Consider the following 18329-nt stretch of genomic DNA (forward strand, 5'->3'; position numbering starts at 1 on the left):
TTTATACTTGTCAAGAAACAAATGGCTGTCAGTTTGAACAGTTGATCTGAAGACTTCCATTAGTTGCACTTTGATTGCTACCGCTTCAATAAATGATTTAGATAACACAATTTATTCAATTTTTTTTTACGCATGCACAAAATTAAAAGATAATGATATAGCTGTACAGAAAATTGAATACCCTCCAAAATGAGGTATCACTCAACCTCCTTTTGCTTTTAAAAAATTCGGGGGGGTGGCTATCACGTTGAGGGGGGTGAAGTAGGGGGTATTTTTTATACCACTGTAGATGGGCCCACTGTAGATGGACCCACTGTAGATGGGCCACCCTGGTGTATACATATTACATATATTCTCTGATGTGTACATTTATGTGTATTTTGATAATCATTTTTGAGACTCTTAGAATATATTCAATCATCTATTTTTTTCACGTTTCTGTTCTGGTTAATTTTTTTTTCGTGCAATGTTGGTACTCCGTTATGTTATAATTTTCAATTATTGTTTTTTTGTTCCCTACTATGAACATGTAGGTATGCATCTTGAGAAAATGAATGGTTACTATTTCGTCAAAAACAAAAAAGTGCAATGTATGGTTTTCCATTTTCTGAATATAGAATAAAATTTCCACGTTTCTTCGAAGATACATCAGTCAAATGAATGGAAACTCCCACCATTCGTTGTATATATCTTTCTGCTGATCTTCTTGAAGATGATTGTGAATAATAATGTTTTATTGCATTGATAAGTTCAACAAAAAAAGAAAATTAATTTAAACCAAATGAATACACTGATCAATGCAAAGGCCATATTTTCATGAAAAATATGTTCGCAGGTCCGGTGCAAAAATTTCTATACAACAGCAAGATCTGTCCACAGCAGTTCATCTTGCATGTGCCCAAGGGGCCATTGACATAGTGAAATTGATGTTCAACATTCAACCAGAAGAAAAAGTGTCTAGTCTGCAGTCTTGTGACATTCAGAAAATGACGCCTCTCCACTGCGCAGCAATGTTTGATCATCATGAAATCGTGGAATATCTAATTCAGGAAGGAGCTGATATAAATGCTATGGACAAAGAGAAAAGGTCTCCATTATTGTTGGCCGCCTCAAGAGGTTGTTGGAGAACGGTTCACACATTAATTCGGTTAGTTACCAGTTTTTGAAATATTCTTTTATATAAATAAGATGATTTAGTGAAACAAAAGTAGTTGAACAAATTTTCTCACTGGCTTCGTGGTGTAACTTGATACAACAATTCTCTGAACTTATAACAATATCTCTCAATATTCTAAATAAATTCATTATATTAGTGTGTTTGGTACTTTGAGAGAAGTTATTGAAGTAACTATTTTATAACTGTTATATCACTATAAGAGATCAAGTAGATAGATCAATCAGGTGTGTATGGATCCCAAATTCCAAGAATAATCCGATAATCCTCTGATGTAGGGAAGTGCAAGTACTTGTTGCTGCATGCATTAAACGATTAAAGGGTAATAAACAAAACTAATTCATTAATAACAAAACACACATGTAGAAATCATAGTAAATGTTCAATATGTCTACCTTCAGACATTACGCATGCGTCTAGACGTCGGCGCACTGAGCGACGTATTCGCTCAAATTTTCCTGAAGTCTCTCTGATTACCCTGCACGCTTCGACGATGCGGTTTCTTGAGTCCTCTACATCGCGAACAGGAGTACGATAAACCAAATGCTGTAAATGGCCTCAAATAGAGAAATTGAAAGGATTGAGATTCATGGATCGAGCGGTCCTCCTCGACCTATCCACTGATTTGCATATGTTTCAGTTAAATGCTGACGTGCTACTTGACTAAAATGGGAGGGAACCCCATCTTGCATGAAAAACATATCCCTTCTGACGCCCAAAGGAACTTCCTCCAGCCGTATTGGATGACTTCTCTTAAAAATTGAACGTATGCCTCACCATTCAATCGAGGAGGTAGAAAATGAGGCCCAATTAAATCATCCCCAATAACTCCAAGCCACACGTTAAGAGAAAACTGTTCTTGATGGTTAGTTTCGACAATAGCGTGAGGTTTTTCATCGGCCCATGTGTGGTAATTATGAAAATAAAGTAACAAATCAAGAACAGAACAACAACACACAATTAGTATTAATTCAATTTCGAAAATTCACAAACTGACTGCGTCATACCAATTTAATTGTCACTATCGCTAATAGCGACCTACTAGATAGATTAGTTTCGTATTTTCGCATTTATGACGATGTATCTCTGTAGTTATTCCTAAAATAATTTTTTGCTGCGAACTGGTTTATTTTGGGCAAAAAACTTAGGGAACATTTTTGTTCAGAATGAAACAGGCTATCGGAAATAAATTTTTAAATAGTAAATAAATAATAAGACAAAAAGTTACATTGGAAATAAATTTTAGAGGTTGCGTTTTCCACCCCTTACAACCATGGGGTAAACCAAATAAATTTCTGGCTAAGTGTCTTTTTGGTAATACAAAACGTCAGGTGCATTTCAATATTGTAACTTTCTTAGTGCTTGTGAAAAAATTGTTATACAAATTTTATGTACCCCCTTTGAGGGGCTGTATCTTAACAAGGGATGCTCCAATGAAATTTCTTTATATGAAAGAGCGTATCTTTTTTCGATTAGGAATCACCTCCTTGAATGTTTTACACTTATTTAGTTACATCCTGTATATTGACGAAGTGTTTGAATTATGTCTTGAATATTTCTGTTAGAAAAAATAATAAGTCACATTACGTCTTAAATAAATATACATATATTTTCAGACTTGGGGCCAATATAAATCTCAAAGATGTCAGCAAAAGAAATGTTCTTCATCTGATTGTGATGAATGGAGGTAGATTAGAAGAATTTGAAGCAGAGGTAAGGGCAATAATAATGGTCATGTAGAAAAGTGTCACACATTCAGTTTAACATTACAGAGAAAAAGTATAAGAACTCATTTTACTGAAAAAAAAAAAATACTGGCTCATGCTTGGCACTTACTCGATGGCGTGGTAGCTACTAAAGAGAGAGAGAAAAGAGGAAATATTTGGAATTTGATAATTGACAATGTGAAAAAGACATTTGAAGTTTAACAATTTGACAGAGGAACGACAGGATTTCCATAAGGCACATCAAAAACTAGACTAACCCAATCAAAAGTAGCTGTTTGACTCTGGGTACAGTGCTGCCACTCACTTCCAACTGACGGAAGAGATTTTCGATAGACTCAGCACTGCGCCCAAACCCAAAACTACATGTTGCTTGGGGGAACTGGAGGAATTAGCTCAAATTTTAAAATATAATTGTAAATATTGCTGAAATTATTGAGACCAGTCTTTTTGTTCATGTTGTTGGTATTCCTTTTGATAAAGAACATTTCTTCAAACAGCCGCTCTTGTAAGTTGCTTTCAGTGCACAAAACTTTAACTTCGGTATAGTTCATTGTGTGTTTAGTGCTGATGGCATGTTCTGCGAGTGCACAGATGGATTTATTTGTGTTACAATCACTTTTGTGTGACGTTAAGCGTCCAGATACATTTCTAGATGTTTGTCCAATATATATCTTGTCATATGTATGACAAGAAATTTCATATACTACATTCGACTTTTCTAAAGTTTTCGAAGGAGATTAAGTTTTGGAAAACAGACTATTTGTAGTGGTAACGATGCGTTGGGCAAATTTTATAATTTCACTTTTTAACACGTTAAGGAGCTTAGGTGTTAGAGATTGAAAATATGACAATGAACTGAAAAACGATGTACTAGGAGGTATCTCTCCACTATTTGGAATATTTAAATTATTTTCTGAATTATTATTGTTTATAGGATCATTTGAATTATTTGGAAATATATTCGTGACTATGGATGGTGAGCGAAAAAGTAATTTATTCAAAAGTTTGCAAGGATATGAATTTTCAAGAAAAATATTTTTCAATTCGTTAATACATTCGTTTTTAAAATCTGGATGTGTCAAATTGATCACCTTGTTCTTCATGGTTAGGACTAAGTTTATTTTCATCTTCGTTGGATGTTGAGAATAGTAGTTCAGTAACCTGTTACTGGTACATAATTTCTTATACCATTTTGGGCGTAGAATATTATCTGAATCTCTGCATACAGGCATATCTAGGAACGGTAAACTATTGTTACCTTCTTCCTAAGCTGTGAATTGTAAGCGTTCGTTAAAACTGTTGAATGTTGTTAACGCTTCCTCAGCTTTACCACAAGGAAAAATTTTCTAGTTGTCTTGATAAAGAGAAAAACATTCTCGAAAGCTCGACCATATGACAAAGAGTATTCTTTCAACAACAGCCCTGTAATTTGACTGCATCTCTAACATTCCATATTTCTCCTTAACTACTTGCACCATAATTGTTCTTCATTGCTTTATAGTTGTAGCATAGACAAACAAACACACCTTGTTCTGTTGAGCAGAGTTGGTTTACACAACGCAGCGTCCGCTGAGAGGTCAATAAACATCAACACCAATTGCACAATATTAATATATTTCTTGTTAAATAAACAAGACAAAACATGGATGAAATTAAAACATGAGCGATACATCTACAACTCTACAACTACTACTTATGACATATGTCAGAGAAAATAACTAAACCAGTATTGCAACCATACAAATAATAAAAAGCCAATTTCGATTGCACAGAACAATAAATAAGAATAACATGTTTAAACTGAATCATATAACAGCTGTCAGTGTCCATGGTATTGTTTTGTTGTCTCTCTCTTTGGTCTTCAACCACATGGCTTTTTTTTTGTTTTTGTTCAAAGATGCATTATTTTGATATATCACAATACGACTTATAAATTATATATCCATCATTAGTATGACCGTTACTTGAATGAAGATTGCGTGAGATGAAGATATATAATCCTCAAGCTTCTCAGAAACTCAGAAAACTATTTTGACCTGAAAAGTATTGCTCTTATATATGAAGTTGTGCTACTTAGCATATTGAGGCTGCTCGTTTATTTCCACTAAAGAGTCATCCAAAAGATTAGAAACCCAAATATGAGAAGCAACCTTGATGAAATCTGAGCAATAAGTTTTTTTCAAGGATTTCCAGACCACCGTCACCAAAAATTGTCTGGGGTGTCATTTTATTCAGAACGATATCTGGAATCTTTTTGAAAAATTTTAAGTTCTGCACAAGTAACGAGTTTCTTTTTTTACAGATATCTCGAGAAGTTTGCTAAATATCCAAAATATGAAATGTCATAGAATGAATGAACAGCAATACATTGCAGAAAATGTTTCTATGATTTCCATGATATTCAAGGGATTTTTAAAATTTGGAAACTTATATCCTGATATTTTTCAAACTGAATACTTGATTCTTTCCACTTCTCGAGTCTATTGTTAAAAGGCTTTAAAACAGATCCCTCATAAAAATATCATATTTTTGTATTCACCAATTCGAAGAATGAATAAATGATAAATTCAAGTTAAGGTGAATATTACTGGAGTTTTATCCCAACACCAAACCGTTATTTTAACACCTCGACACGTGTTTCGATCACCAAGAGATCATCTTCAAAAAGAGGATTAATCTTCACTTGGTGATCGAAACACATGTGGAGGTGTTGAAATAACGGTTTGGAGTTAGGATAAAACTCCAAAAATATTCATTACTACACCAAAGGTTCTAAACAGTGCATCACAAGTGAAGTTAAGGTATCAAAAAATTTCTTTTTCATATATTTCGATTGTTCGATTTTTCAACCGAAGAAAACTGCATGAATATAATATTTTGATCACTCTCATTGTTTGAGAAATTGTTATAAACAAATGTCTGGTTTGTAAGATATTCACAATAATCGCTAGGGAATTCAATTATGGGTAACACTAATAATTTCCTGAAAAAATATGGATTTTCAACATTAATATTGCTCAGATACATTTGTTAATTACCAATCAATAAATATTGATATTGAAGAACATTTTTGACTAGTCATTCTCAATATGAACAAATAAATTTTTGTGCAATATTTTCTGTTCAATAATTGAAGTATCACTAATTATGCATGTCTTTGTTGTTAACATTTTTTTCTGTTTGTGCGTTTATGCGCACTAATTTCGAAAAAACCACACCCAAAGTCATTATAGGGTGCGGTTTGCACTAATGTGTTGTGGAGTTATTGAAATGGGTTCATGATTGTAAAAGTTATGTCAATTTGAAAATCACGTCAAACATTTTCTGAAAAGAAGTACTATAAAAATAATATTTAATTGATTGGGCGGAAACTTTGGTAAACTATTTTCACAATTTGAAAAACAAGTTTCTTATGAATTAATGATAAGTAAATATATGAGAAAATATAATGAAATGTTTGGTTATTCATTAATGAAAAGTTCATTAACTTATTTCAACTGTAAAAATCTATAATTTCATTCAGATTTTTGTAAAAGCTCATTTAAAATCTGAACAAATGTGCTGTCAGAAATTCCTTGTTTCTATGAAAACATTTCCGATGCACTTTTTAACGTAGAATTCAATGGTGTGAAAAACTTTTCAAATGAGATATCAATAGTTATTGATGGAAAACCATTTTTTTTAATGAGACACCCTAAATATTTCTGCATATTACAATAGAACTCAAAATAACCTATCCAAAAATGTAGCACACTTGATGTTTTGCTAGAGTCATCTCTAAAATACAGAGCTTTCAGTTTTGGACGACGTAGCGTTGAAACAGAAATTGTTGAGTGGTATCTATCAAATGTTGAGGAAGCTTTTCACAGTAGTAATTTAAAGCATGGTTTCAATGAAACTGATAACAATTTATGCTTTATACACTACTGAAGAACAAACAATGGAATATATTTCTTCAGAGAAGGTGTTCGAAATGTCTACCAGCTTCTCCTATACAGGCGACATCTTTCATGGACGTTTTTTGCATCGCTGATGCAAAGCTTTGCATCACTGTCGCTTCCATTCAAAAATACAATTTACTTGTTTATAACTTGGCAAAAAGCCAAGCGGCGTTTAAAATCTCCCGATCTGAATTTGTGCTTTTTCAAAATTCTCCTAACGTTGGGGTAGGCCTGTTGATATTTTTAAATTTCGCGTTTTGGGATTATTTTCAAAAGCTCTCAAAACAAATATTCCTTCCAACTCCTCATCCCTATTTGATTCATATAATACTGGCCTTTTCTTTTCAAATTGACCACTATCAATTAGGTTGTATCGCGATCCTGCGAAAATATCTCTAAAAGATTGTCTTCTCGCTCGTGCTACAAATTACTGGCTGTTTCTGCATCTTTCCAGGTTTGTAAAATTGAACAAAAACTATTAATTGAAGAGGGTCTTCACGGCTTGAATCAAAATTTGGCAGCTACGGGTAAAGAATTGCATTCTGTTTTATCGCCGCATCGTCCAAAGCCTACTTGATCAAAGTGTGCTTTTTCAAAGTCTACATGAAAAATCTGAAAAGCTCTGTATTTCAATGCAAAACATCAAGTGTGCAACATTTTTGAAAGAACGTTATTTCAAGCTCTATTGAATATACAGGGTGTCTCATTAAAAAATTGTTTTCCATCAATAACTATCTCTATATCATTTGCAAAAATAAGTTTTTTACACCATTGAATTCCACGTAAAAAAGGACTTAGAAAATGTTTTCATAGAAACAAGAAATTTTTTACAGGAAAAAAGCTACATCAACTTTTCTAAATTGCTCATTTTCGAAAAACATGCTTTACTCAGAAACGATGATAGATATATATATATATATATATATATATATATATATATATATATATATATATATATATATACGGTTTTCACCTTTAAGTTTGTCATAAAATTTGACCCTCAAACACAGCCATCATTTTTCATCTATCTATTTTGAAAACAGGAGTTTCACTTTAAAAGTGTCCAATTTGGCCCACTCTGCACAAGGAAACTATTTGTGAGAAACTATTATTGAGGATCTTCATTAACGCAATAGAACTGAAAAAAATGATTTTAGAATTTTTGTTTGTTTGTTAGTACATCTGTGTCCGCTCATCTCAAAAATGGCACCACCGATTTGGTAGCAATTTGATTTACACATTGTGTTAAATATTTATTCTACTGTGTCGTGGTGAATACTCTTAGATAAAGAATTTTGTACTTTATACATTGATGCTGTTAATTTTTTCGCAAATTTCAATTTTTTGCCTCTTTTCAGCTTATTATTATTTTATGTCGTTAGGCGATTTTCAGCCAATTTTTCTCTGAGAATTCAAAATGAACCGAATGCTGCTGAAACAGTCCGAACAATCAACCAGTAATTTGGCAAAGAAAGTGTTAATAAACGTACCGTTCGAAATTTTGTTCCGGAGATTTTAGCCTCGAAGATAAGCCTCGAAGTGGTCAACCTACAGTTATCCAGGACGAGAATTTGAGGACCCTGGTGGAGACTGACCCATCATAAACGTGGGATGGCGGAACAACCAGCTCTCATGCGTATATTGATGGTTTAAAACGCACTGGAAAACTCTAAAAGCTCCAAAAGTGGGTGCCGCACGATTACAACGATCGGCAAAATTGTCACGTTTCAAGGTTTGTTTTTCTTTGCTTTTTCGTAACCAAAACAATCATTTTTTGGATCGGATCATCACGTGTGATGAAATGTGAATCCTCTACAACAGATGATGTTCAGGACAGTGGTTGGATACCAGTGAGCCACCTAGGAACTTCCCAAAGGCAAAAACCCACAAAAAAAGACCATGGTTATTATATTGTGGTCAGCTGAAGTTGCGATTCACTATAATTTTCTGCAACCGGGTGAAACCATCACAGCAGAGTCATATCGTGGGGAAATCGACAAAATATATTGAAAATTGTGTCAGCAGCAGCCGGAACTGCTTCACGATAAAGCCCGTCCGCACGTTTGACAAATCACCGTCTCAAAATCAAAGCGTGGAGGTTCTGCCTCACCTACCGTACTCCCAGACCTCTCGCCAATCGACTACCATCCTTTAAAGCACTTTGTTAACTTCTTCAACGGTAGAACCTTCGCCAATCAGGACCGAACAAAAATGGCCTTTGTCTACTCCATTGAATCTCGAGCACTCAATGTTTATGCTGACGGAATCAATCGACTTGTGTTATCTTGTCAAAAGTGCTCTGATTCACATGTTGCTCATTTCGAATAAATTGAATAAGTATTCACTGAGATATTACAGTTTAAATTAGATCATAAAATCGGACAAAATTTTTGAAACAACCTAATATTTTTTTCTGTTCATAAATGCGATTTTGTAATTCTCGTACAACATTTTGTACGACCTCGGGGGTTATTTTGTTAATTTCTTCCGTTATCCTAACTTTCAAATCAGCAATATTGTTTGGTCTATTGAAATATACTTTAGATTTTAAATAATCCCATAAGAAGTAATCGAGAGGAGTCAAATCGGGGGATCTAGCCGGCCATTCGATCGTTCCACGTCTTCCAATCCACCTATTGGGAAAAACCTCGTTTAAATAATTTCTAACTGTACGTACAAAATGTGGTGGAGCTCCGTCTTGTTGGTAGTAAATAGTTCGATCTATCTCATTTGGATGATTAACATTAGGAAAATGTATTTGTAATGTAGGCACCAAAAATTTAATCAAACAATCTAGATAAACCTTACCATTAACAGCGCCCTCAAAAAAATAAGGGCCAATAATTTTATTGTTAATGATACCAGCCCAAACGTCAACTTTTTTACTATATTGAGTGTGAGTCGCACACATCCAGTGAGGATTTTCTCTGCTCCATCTGTTAACTGTTCCGTTTATATGAAACGTCGCTTCATCAGAAAACACTATTTTGTTTATGAACTACAAATCTGCGTTCATTCTGTCCATCATCAATTCACAGAATTCTTGCCTTCTATCAGGATCATCTTCATTTAACTCCTGAACCAACTGAACTTTGTAAGGGTGGTATTTTTCTTTATGCAAAACTCTCAACATAGATGATTTACTTACATCATTGTCGACGGCAAGTTCACGAGTTGTCTTATGCGGATTTTCCTCAATCTCTAGAAGTACATCTAACTTTTTTTCAACAGTAAATTGAACATTTCTACCTGGTTTTCCAATATTTTTTACATGTCCAGTTTCACGAAACTTTTTTCAATTTTGCTAACTGTAGACTGCGTTACGTGTTGACCAAGGTTTTTATTATTAAAATTTCACAAACCTCCTCTTGAGTTCATGTTTTATTACCACAACCAATCATAATTAAAGTGTATATTCTTTGAGTCTCGGACAAATGAGCCATAATTAAATTCAATACGCCCACAAATATTATACTGACGTCTTTTAGTAACTTTCAGTACCTAAGTAACAGCAGCCTACTAGATTCCTATCAATTGTTTTATTTGGCTTTTTGTCTAATATTTTAGTATCTTCAAAGATTTTTTCCAGGATTCAAGTTTAGTAAGGAGCGTGTTACAGGGATGGTCTGTTTAATAGATCAGGTTATTGTCAAGAATAATGGTGGTCATTTTGAACATTCAATTCAATTGTAAAAATTAATGTTCTCAGTTATGATTGCACCAAACTTAAAAAACTTCATATTGCTGAACAGAGGACTAAAATCCCTTTCCAACAAGTTGCCACCCGACCCTCTTTGCTATTTAAAATTTTCAAGGGGGTGCTTATAATTCAGGAGGAGTGCTGGAGGGGGTAATACTTTCATACTGTAAATTGTCAACTTAAGAATAAAAATCGACCTGTTTCAGATTTTTTTCACATAGTACATAATAACGCTAAAAATGTATTTATTCTATACATATGGACCGCACTGTAAGGATTTTTTTCGAAAAATGAGAAATGAAACTTTCTATGTTCTCTACCATCTTCATTTGTAACTATTGTTACTGCAGTTTCGTCCTATATGGACATTCTCAAACTAATACAATTGTATGTATTGTATTTATTGTATTAGTTTGAAAATTTTACAAATGAAAGTGATAAAGAACATAGAGAGTTTTATTTCTCATTTCTCATGATGATCTCCTATTACGTAGTAACGCTACATCAATCAATTTAGGGATTATTTTTGTAGAATGTTTCTTTCTCTTCAAGGTTCTTTTTCATATTTCTTGAAATATTTGAAAAATACGAAACCCATTTTTTTTATTTTCTATTCATCTGTTTATACATTTTGCAATTTTTTCGCACGAAAATTCAAATTTTTCAAAAAGTTTCTAGATGCAGTTCTATTTTCAATGACACCTGTCATGATTTTTGATGAATTTTCTTAGACTATAATAGCGATGTATTTCAACTCGATTTCAAAACCTTTATTTATACGCAGGGTCAATTTAAAGAAGGCCTCATGTTGCTGCTGAATGAAAAAGATGTAAATGGATGTTCTCCTCTACATTACGCTAGTCGTGAGGGATTTATAAAGACTTTAGAGAATCTCATTCGCTTGGGGGCCTGCATCAATCTGAAGAATAATTACAACGAAACCCCTCTTCATTTCGCTGCCAGGTAAAGAAATCCAATACATGTTAATAGCATTTCAGGAAGCTATTGATATAAATACATATTTCATTCGATTGAAGAGTTTTCAATGTTGAGAATTGTAATGTTGAACGACATAATAATTCGAAGCTGAAAATACTTACTTTGAAAGCATTATATTGAAACTTTCCAAAGTATAATTTCAAAATCAAAAATTGAAAATTAACTTCGAAAAGTGTTCATTATTGTACAACTTCCGAAAATAATATTATAATTGGTTCTCTAAATAGAAATACAACGCGCTTCAAATTATTCGGACTTTGCAAACATTAAAAAATAGATTATGCAAAATTATGAGGACTGTTACAATCTGAAACATGTCGTAATGTTTTCTCAACAAATAATACACAAAATCTCTACAATAATTTTATTGAAACCCAACAAAATTACATTATAAACACCACTGAAAAATTTGCATCCAGGGACACAAAAATAAGTAGATTCAAACCCTAGATCACAGCAGGTCTCATTAACCCACAAAAAATATCAAAATATGGTAAATTAATATGAGAATAAACCAGAAATTGTAATATATATATATATATATATATATTATATATATATATATATATATATATATATAAACTGAACGTTGTATCTCCTTGTTTGTTCTTTTATACCGTTAGAACGCCTTAGTGTAGGTGAAATACCTCCTATCATCCGGATGACAGGAGGGGATAAATACCTGCACTAAGGCTTTCTAACCGTATGAAAGAACAAACGAGGAGATAAAAAGGTTCAGGTTGAGTAGAGTCATGAAGATAATAGAAGTTTGAAAATGTCCTATAAATAAATTTTCAAACTTATAAATTAATCTTAATGTATATTTTTGAAAATTTCCTTGTAGGACGAAACATAGAAAGTTTCAATTCTCTTTTCTTCATTTCAATGAAGAAAAAAGAATTTCAATCATTAAAGCATCCCACATGGTTCGTTATGAGGGTTTGTCCCAATACTGAACTTTCGTAACTAGGTAATATATATTACGTTCTAGTAGTCTTAGTTCTGCGACTTGTCCAACGTTTCTCTCTTGTTGCAACAATGTTTCTACTGCTCCGTAAATTGTCTTAAGTTGACGCGCGATTCCGTCTCCACTCGCAAAATCTCGAGAGACAAAGTGGGCTAAGACCCACTCTTCCGGGGCAAAAAATTAATTTCCAACTTTATCATAAGCTTCATAATTTTTTGGCGTTTGATGTATCTTCCTATATTCTTCATACTTTTCTAACTCTGTCTCAATGTAGTGATCCCCCCGATCGTGCATACGACTTAACGCGTCAGCGTTCCCTTGCAGTTCACCCTCTCGGTGTATTATCGTAAAATCGTATTCTCCCAAGGTCAGAGCCTATCAAGCTAGTCTAGAGCCAGGGTCTTTGATTGTTAATAGCCACTTTAACGGTCTGTCTGTCATAACAATGAACTTATTCTAATACAAGTAACCTCTGAAGGTTTGTATTCCAAAAATCACCCCAACAATTCTATTTCGATAGTAGAATAATTCAGTTCGGCTTTCTTCAAATTCATGCTTGCGTATGCTACTGGTCTCTCGTGTCCTTCCCTTAACTTGCGAAAGTTTTTTCACCAAGTACTTGCCGGTGTGTCTACACTGTAGTCTAATTGTTTCGAAATTCATTGCGGCAAATTACACTAGAAAGTTCGTTTGCATGAGTAACGTGTACACACACTTCCAGAAAAATGTCGTCTCAGCAAGTGGCTGCTGCTGTTATAATATATATTCAGTTAAAAAACAAATAAAGGAAAATGAAAATGACAAAAAGCGTAGAAAAATTTGCGTCAGAAAATGGATTCAACGAAGATCTACGTTATGCATACATGAGAAGCTGCTCTCTGAATTGAGAACGGAAGATCCTCAGCAGATAAATTTTTTTTACGTATGTCTGCGGAAGATTTTAATTTTTTGCTGAATTTGGTGAAAGAAAAAGTATATAAAAAAGATACCAAAATGCGAGAAGCCATTCCACTCTTTTTCTTTTGAATTTTTCTCCACTCCTGATTTAGTTGTGTTCTCAAGTTATGTGGCTTGCGCTGAATTTTATGTTCAGATGTGTTGAATAGTTCTGCTAATTTTTCAAATGCGCCTTGTTTTTTTACTCTATTTGTAAAATCTTTGCAATGTACATTCCATATTTCTGAATACAGTTCAAAATTTTCAATTGGCATAAGAGTTTCTTCTCTATTCCAAACACGTCGTTCCTCCATTTTTGTGAAAAAAATCAGAATTTCAATTCAGATTCGAAAAAAAAAGTTAAAAATAGTTTACAAAATCTCACTACTTGCTGCAAATATTTCGAAACAGTCTCGAAATAATAAAGTGCAAAGTTATTTGCTTAGATTAACCGTGTACACTACAAGCTCTAACAAGTCGGTACTTGGCCCGAGACACGAGGCTTTACGCGTCGTAAGCAATAAATGTCATTGCGAGATGCCATCGATGGCATGAGTAACTTGAAGTGTATTTTGTATAATTCAATTTTCATATAAAAGTAGTTGTTTCGAAAGTATTTTTCTTTCATGTAATTCAATGTCAATATGAAAGTATGTAGTTGTTTAGGGAGGGCTTATTTCTTCTAGTTTGGTCTGAAAGTTACTTTTTTGCATAATCTACACATCTTTGTGAAGAGTTTATTTTGAAAGCATTTGCTTTCTTCCTTTCTTCAGAAGAATCCCACATTTTTTTGTATAAAAATAGTGAATAATTATATGTTACTCAATTACAGATACGGACGATACAATACTGTGAAACAACTCATTGACTCCGAAAAAGGAACTTTCATCATAAATGAAAGTGATGGGGGTGGATTGACACCTCTACATATAGCTTCACAACAGGGTCATACAAAAGTAGTTAAATTGTTGCTAGATAGAGGAGCTTTGTTGCACAGGGACCATAATGGAAGAACTCCTTTACATTTGGCGGCCATGAATGGTTATACACAAACGATTGAGTTGTTGCTTTCAGTACATTCCCATTTGCTAGATCAAACTGATAAAGACTTGGTGAGTAAATTTCTTTGCCTTGTGCAATTTTCCATATTCGCAAAATTACGTGGGTGTGTATTGTTACGTTATAAATTCTTATAATTATAATCTTGATCTAAACGATGATATTTCACCTTTATCTTCGATGAGTAACAAATTTATTTATATGGTCACTTCTAACAAAAAAATATATGTTACTGTGGTGATTAGTTAAGAATGACCACTCGGCTAGCCTAGCGGTTTTGTAGGGGGTGGGTAAGGTAAATGAATCCACCACTAGGGTGATGTTTTGAAATTAACCGGATTTATTGATTTATAAATTAATACACAACAATAAGTATGGAAAGGCCTTCTGAATCTAATTAAAAACAAATAAGAGCTTGTGTGATCACACCTCATCTACAATGGCAGCTACCCCATTTGTATATGAAATATTGTTATAAATATGAAACATATGAACAATATGAAATCGACAATTACTAATTCGGTGAGATGGCTGTCTGCGAAGCGGATGTCACTATTATGTGCACTATAGTCTATGCATAGCATGCATGAAGCGTTCGGTGTGATCAAGCTAACTGTAAATTCTTCGATGATGACTATTACTGGTTGTTATTCAGCTGTTGACTGTCGCGTAAGCAACAAGGAAGGTTGCAGCATGCAGGAATTGGAAAATATGATAACTCACCCCAGGCACTTATCTCGTTATAACTTATTCCTGCACTATGGAGGGCTGCTAAACTGCTTTATACCATGCAGTGTAGAAAGCAGGGGTAACTTCGGAATGAAGTTGGCCTGGAACCTTGGATCCGACAATCTGTCGATGATGTCGCAAGAAAACACTAAATCTTGCGCCTTGAATTGTCTGCTCTGTTTGAAACTCGAAATGCTTTTCGTAATTGGTAAAAACCACAAATTCCACCATAAAATACAGAGAAGACGTGTTGCTACCATGCACAACCATTACTAACTGCCCCTCCTCTCCTTTTTTTCCTTCCTGTCCCCTTTTTATGCTTCTCACAATACACTGGAGTTACCTACATCTATTCCTCTGTTCTATATGTTCTAAAATTCGCGGAAAATTCAATAACAACAGTTGCGACCGTTAACGGTTGCGTAACGTCACTTGTAATACGTTTAAATAACTGAATTCAAATATTGCCGCCCGGAACTTGAATTGATCAGCTCAGTCATCTACAATCAGTGACATCCAATACCTACTGAGCAGCTGACAAGAATTTGACAAACGACACATATAAAGTTTACAATTTACTAATTAATCCTATATCTGATTCTGTACAATAAATATTCGTTAGGTAAGTAACAAGTTATACTACTACATAATATTAAATCACTATATTTCTCTGATTTATTTTTTTGAATGTTATTTCCAGGTACTATTGGACCAGTGACTAATCGACCACAAAGAATGTAAACAAATTACAGAAATCGGATCAATTTTCAAAAATTATTGCTACGAGCATTCAAATGGATGCATATTTACTGGAATTACCGATATAATATAGGCATCGTACCATCGGCAGACGAAACGTGGCCAGATAGTGTTCGAGTGATAATTCCTGATACTGAATAAAATTGTTTTTAATAAGAGACGACTTGATGTTTCAAATACTATGCATTCTGTTACGGTTCTTTGTGCATCTAGATATACTCTTTCTCTTGTGTTTTGAATGATAATCTCTTCTTTTTATATAAACTATGCTATTTTAGTTTTCATTTATTTCTGCTATGTTTGATATGCAACCCATTATACATCTCCCCGATGAACTGGTTGTCTATTTGAAAGGTGAAGAGTACCCATGAATTATTCCTTCAAATGTTTGTTACGTGGCAATACTTTAGCACGAAACAGTATATTGATCCATTATAAAAAATATTTCACTTGATTCTGTAACAGTCTCATGAATCAGTAATATTTGGAAAAATCAATTTCTAAGTCAGTAAGTCAGATGTTCATATGAACTTTCAACTGAAGATAACCAAGCTGTGATTAGTTTTCTACTTGGAGAGGAGCTGGTGAATAGGTGATGAGAGCTTTAAGAGAAGTTGATTGGGCGAGGCGACCGGAAATTCAGAAGGAGGTATAAGTTAGTGAAGATAGGAAGAAGGAGAGTTACGTTTCATATATTACCGTAGGGGCAAGAGAGATAAAGAGGTGCGAGCATCTCTATTTCTAACAGAAGATTTGAATGTTAATTTTGCGTCCAAAGAGGGAACACTCTTGGTGCACTTAATACAAATTGAATAAGAACTACAAATGAATAATAACCGAAATGATCCTACCACATGACATGGAACAACAATCGATTTAGTTTTCTCTAGATATCTTTCTAATTTTCATTCGAAAACATATTGTAATGAATCTGAAGCCGACCCTGATCGTTATCTCAGACATAAAACATATGACTCACCGCGAAAAGAATGCGATCGACGAATCACCACGAAAAGAATAGATGAGTACCGAAACCGCTAGAGGTATCTAGAGAGAGAGAGGAAGTCTGTATCTAGAATGCGAATCGAGGGGTTAACAAACAGTGAAGATAAATTAAGCGTTAGTTACTAAGTGGTGTATATAAATCAGTTGTGATAGTGAAGTATTATCAAAATAGATTTGTTTAAGACAGTTAATTCTTTAATTCGTTACAAATGGTCAGAAGTGGATTTTTAAAATAAATTTGTGAGCGCTTGGTGGACAAACTTTGGATTACGGTGAGATTGACTATAAAACTTTCGCGTAGAGACTGGTGATTCATTGTGTTTCGTGAAGTGGACAGTACCAGACTACGGAAACATAAACTGATAGACCTTTCTCGCGAAAAATAGACTTGTGAAAATAAATAAGTGTTTCGGACTCGATTTAAATAAGTGGACGTATTCAGTTTTGTGGAAAAGAGACAATAAGAGACGAAATGTGTTCGAGAAAAGTGCGCCTATTGGACTTGAAACGCCGAATTGAAGCAAGAATTGGAGGAGAGAGCTGGATTCTTCCGGAAAGAAATCAGTACTCCAGAAGAGATAACTTAATTGAATCAGGAGAAGATCCCGATACATATTTATTCGAAGTTTCTGGGGGTGATTTGAGTTCAATAATGAGCAAACTTGAGGAGAACACCAAATCGCTAAAAGATGAACTTCAACAAAATTCGAAGAGTTTAAAAGATGAACTTCAACAAAATTCAAAGAGTTTAAAAAATGAACTTCAACAAAATTCGGAGAGTTTAAAAGATGAACTTCAACAAAATTCGAAGAGTTTAAAAGATGAACTTCAACAAAATTCGAAATTTCTAGAGAATTCGAATAGTTTGAAGGAAGAACTTCTGGAAAATGCAGAAGGCTTAAAGAAAGAACTTTGTGGTGTAGCGAGTCAACTCGAAGAGAGGATAGGAACCATCGAAACAGAGATAGATAAATTCAGGAAGGAAATGAACACAGAAGTAAAGGAAATCAAAGGAGAAGTTCAGGCAGAAATCAGCGAGATAAAGGAAACAATTAGCAAGTTGCAAAACCAAATCGTTAATTTTGCCCACCCTACAGAAACGGTTTCCGAAAACTCCATTCTGGAACTGAAAGAGTTCAAAGCCAGTTCTGAACCAGGAAAGCTCTCCATGAAGCAGCCCCAGTTCGACGGAAAAATTCCTTGGGCAAATTTCCGCCGACAATTTGAAGCTGCGGCCAGAGCGAATGGTGGAATGCAGGAGAAAAAGCGGTAGCATTAACATTGGCGTTGCCAGGAACAGGAAGACTATGACCAACTTGTAAAGCATCTTGAG

The 18329-nt window shown here is 34.1% G+C and overlaps 1 protein-coding gene and 1 long non-coding RNA gene across 2 annotated transcripts in view; both read left to right on the forward strand.

The window, feature by feature from the left end:
• The window catches only part of TrpA1 (Transient receptor potential cation channel A1), a 130484-nt gene that overhangs the window by 59628 nt on the left and 52527 nt on the right, over positions 1-18329 (forward strand). The window contains exons 8-11 of the mRNA XM_074179026.1: positions 836-1147; positions 2791-2887; positions 11327-11505; positions 14277-14556. Coding sequence (XP_074035127.1) covers positions 836-1147; positions 2791-2887; positions 11327-11505; positions 14277-14556 — 868 coding nt within the window. The remainder of the gene's footprint in view (positions 1-835; positions 1148-2790; positions 2888-11326; positions 11506-14276; positions 14557-18329) is intronic.
• LOC141483932 (uncharacterized) lies at positions 15695-16268 on the forward strand. Its single transcript, XR_012466374.1, has 2 exons — positions 15695-15854; positions 15933-16268. It is a non-coding gene; the product is annotated as an uncharacterized lncRNA (long non-coding RNA).

Source organism: Leptinotarsa decemlineata, unplaced genomic scaffold (genome assembly GCF_025532065.1).
Source record: "Leptinotarsa decemlineata unplaced genomic scaffold, Ldec_3_MD MMD2_tig00004307_RagTag_RagTag, whole genome shotgun sequence".
Classification (NCBI taxonomy): Eukaryota; Metazoa; Arthropoda; class Insecta; order Coleoptera; family Chrysomelidae; genus Leptinotarsa; species Leptinotarsa decemlineata.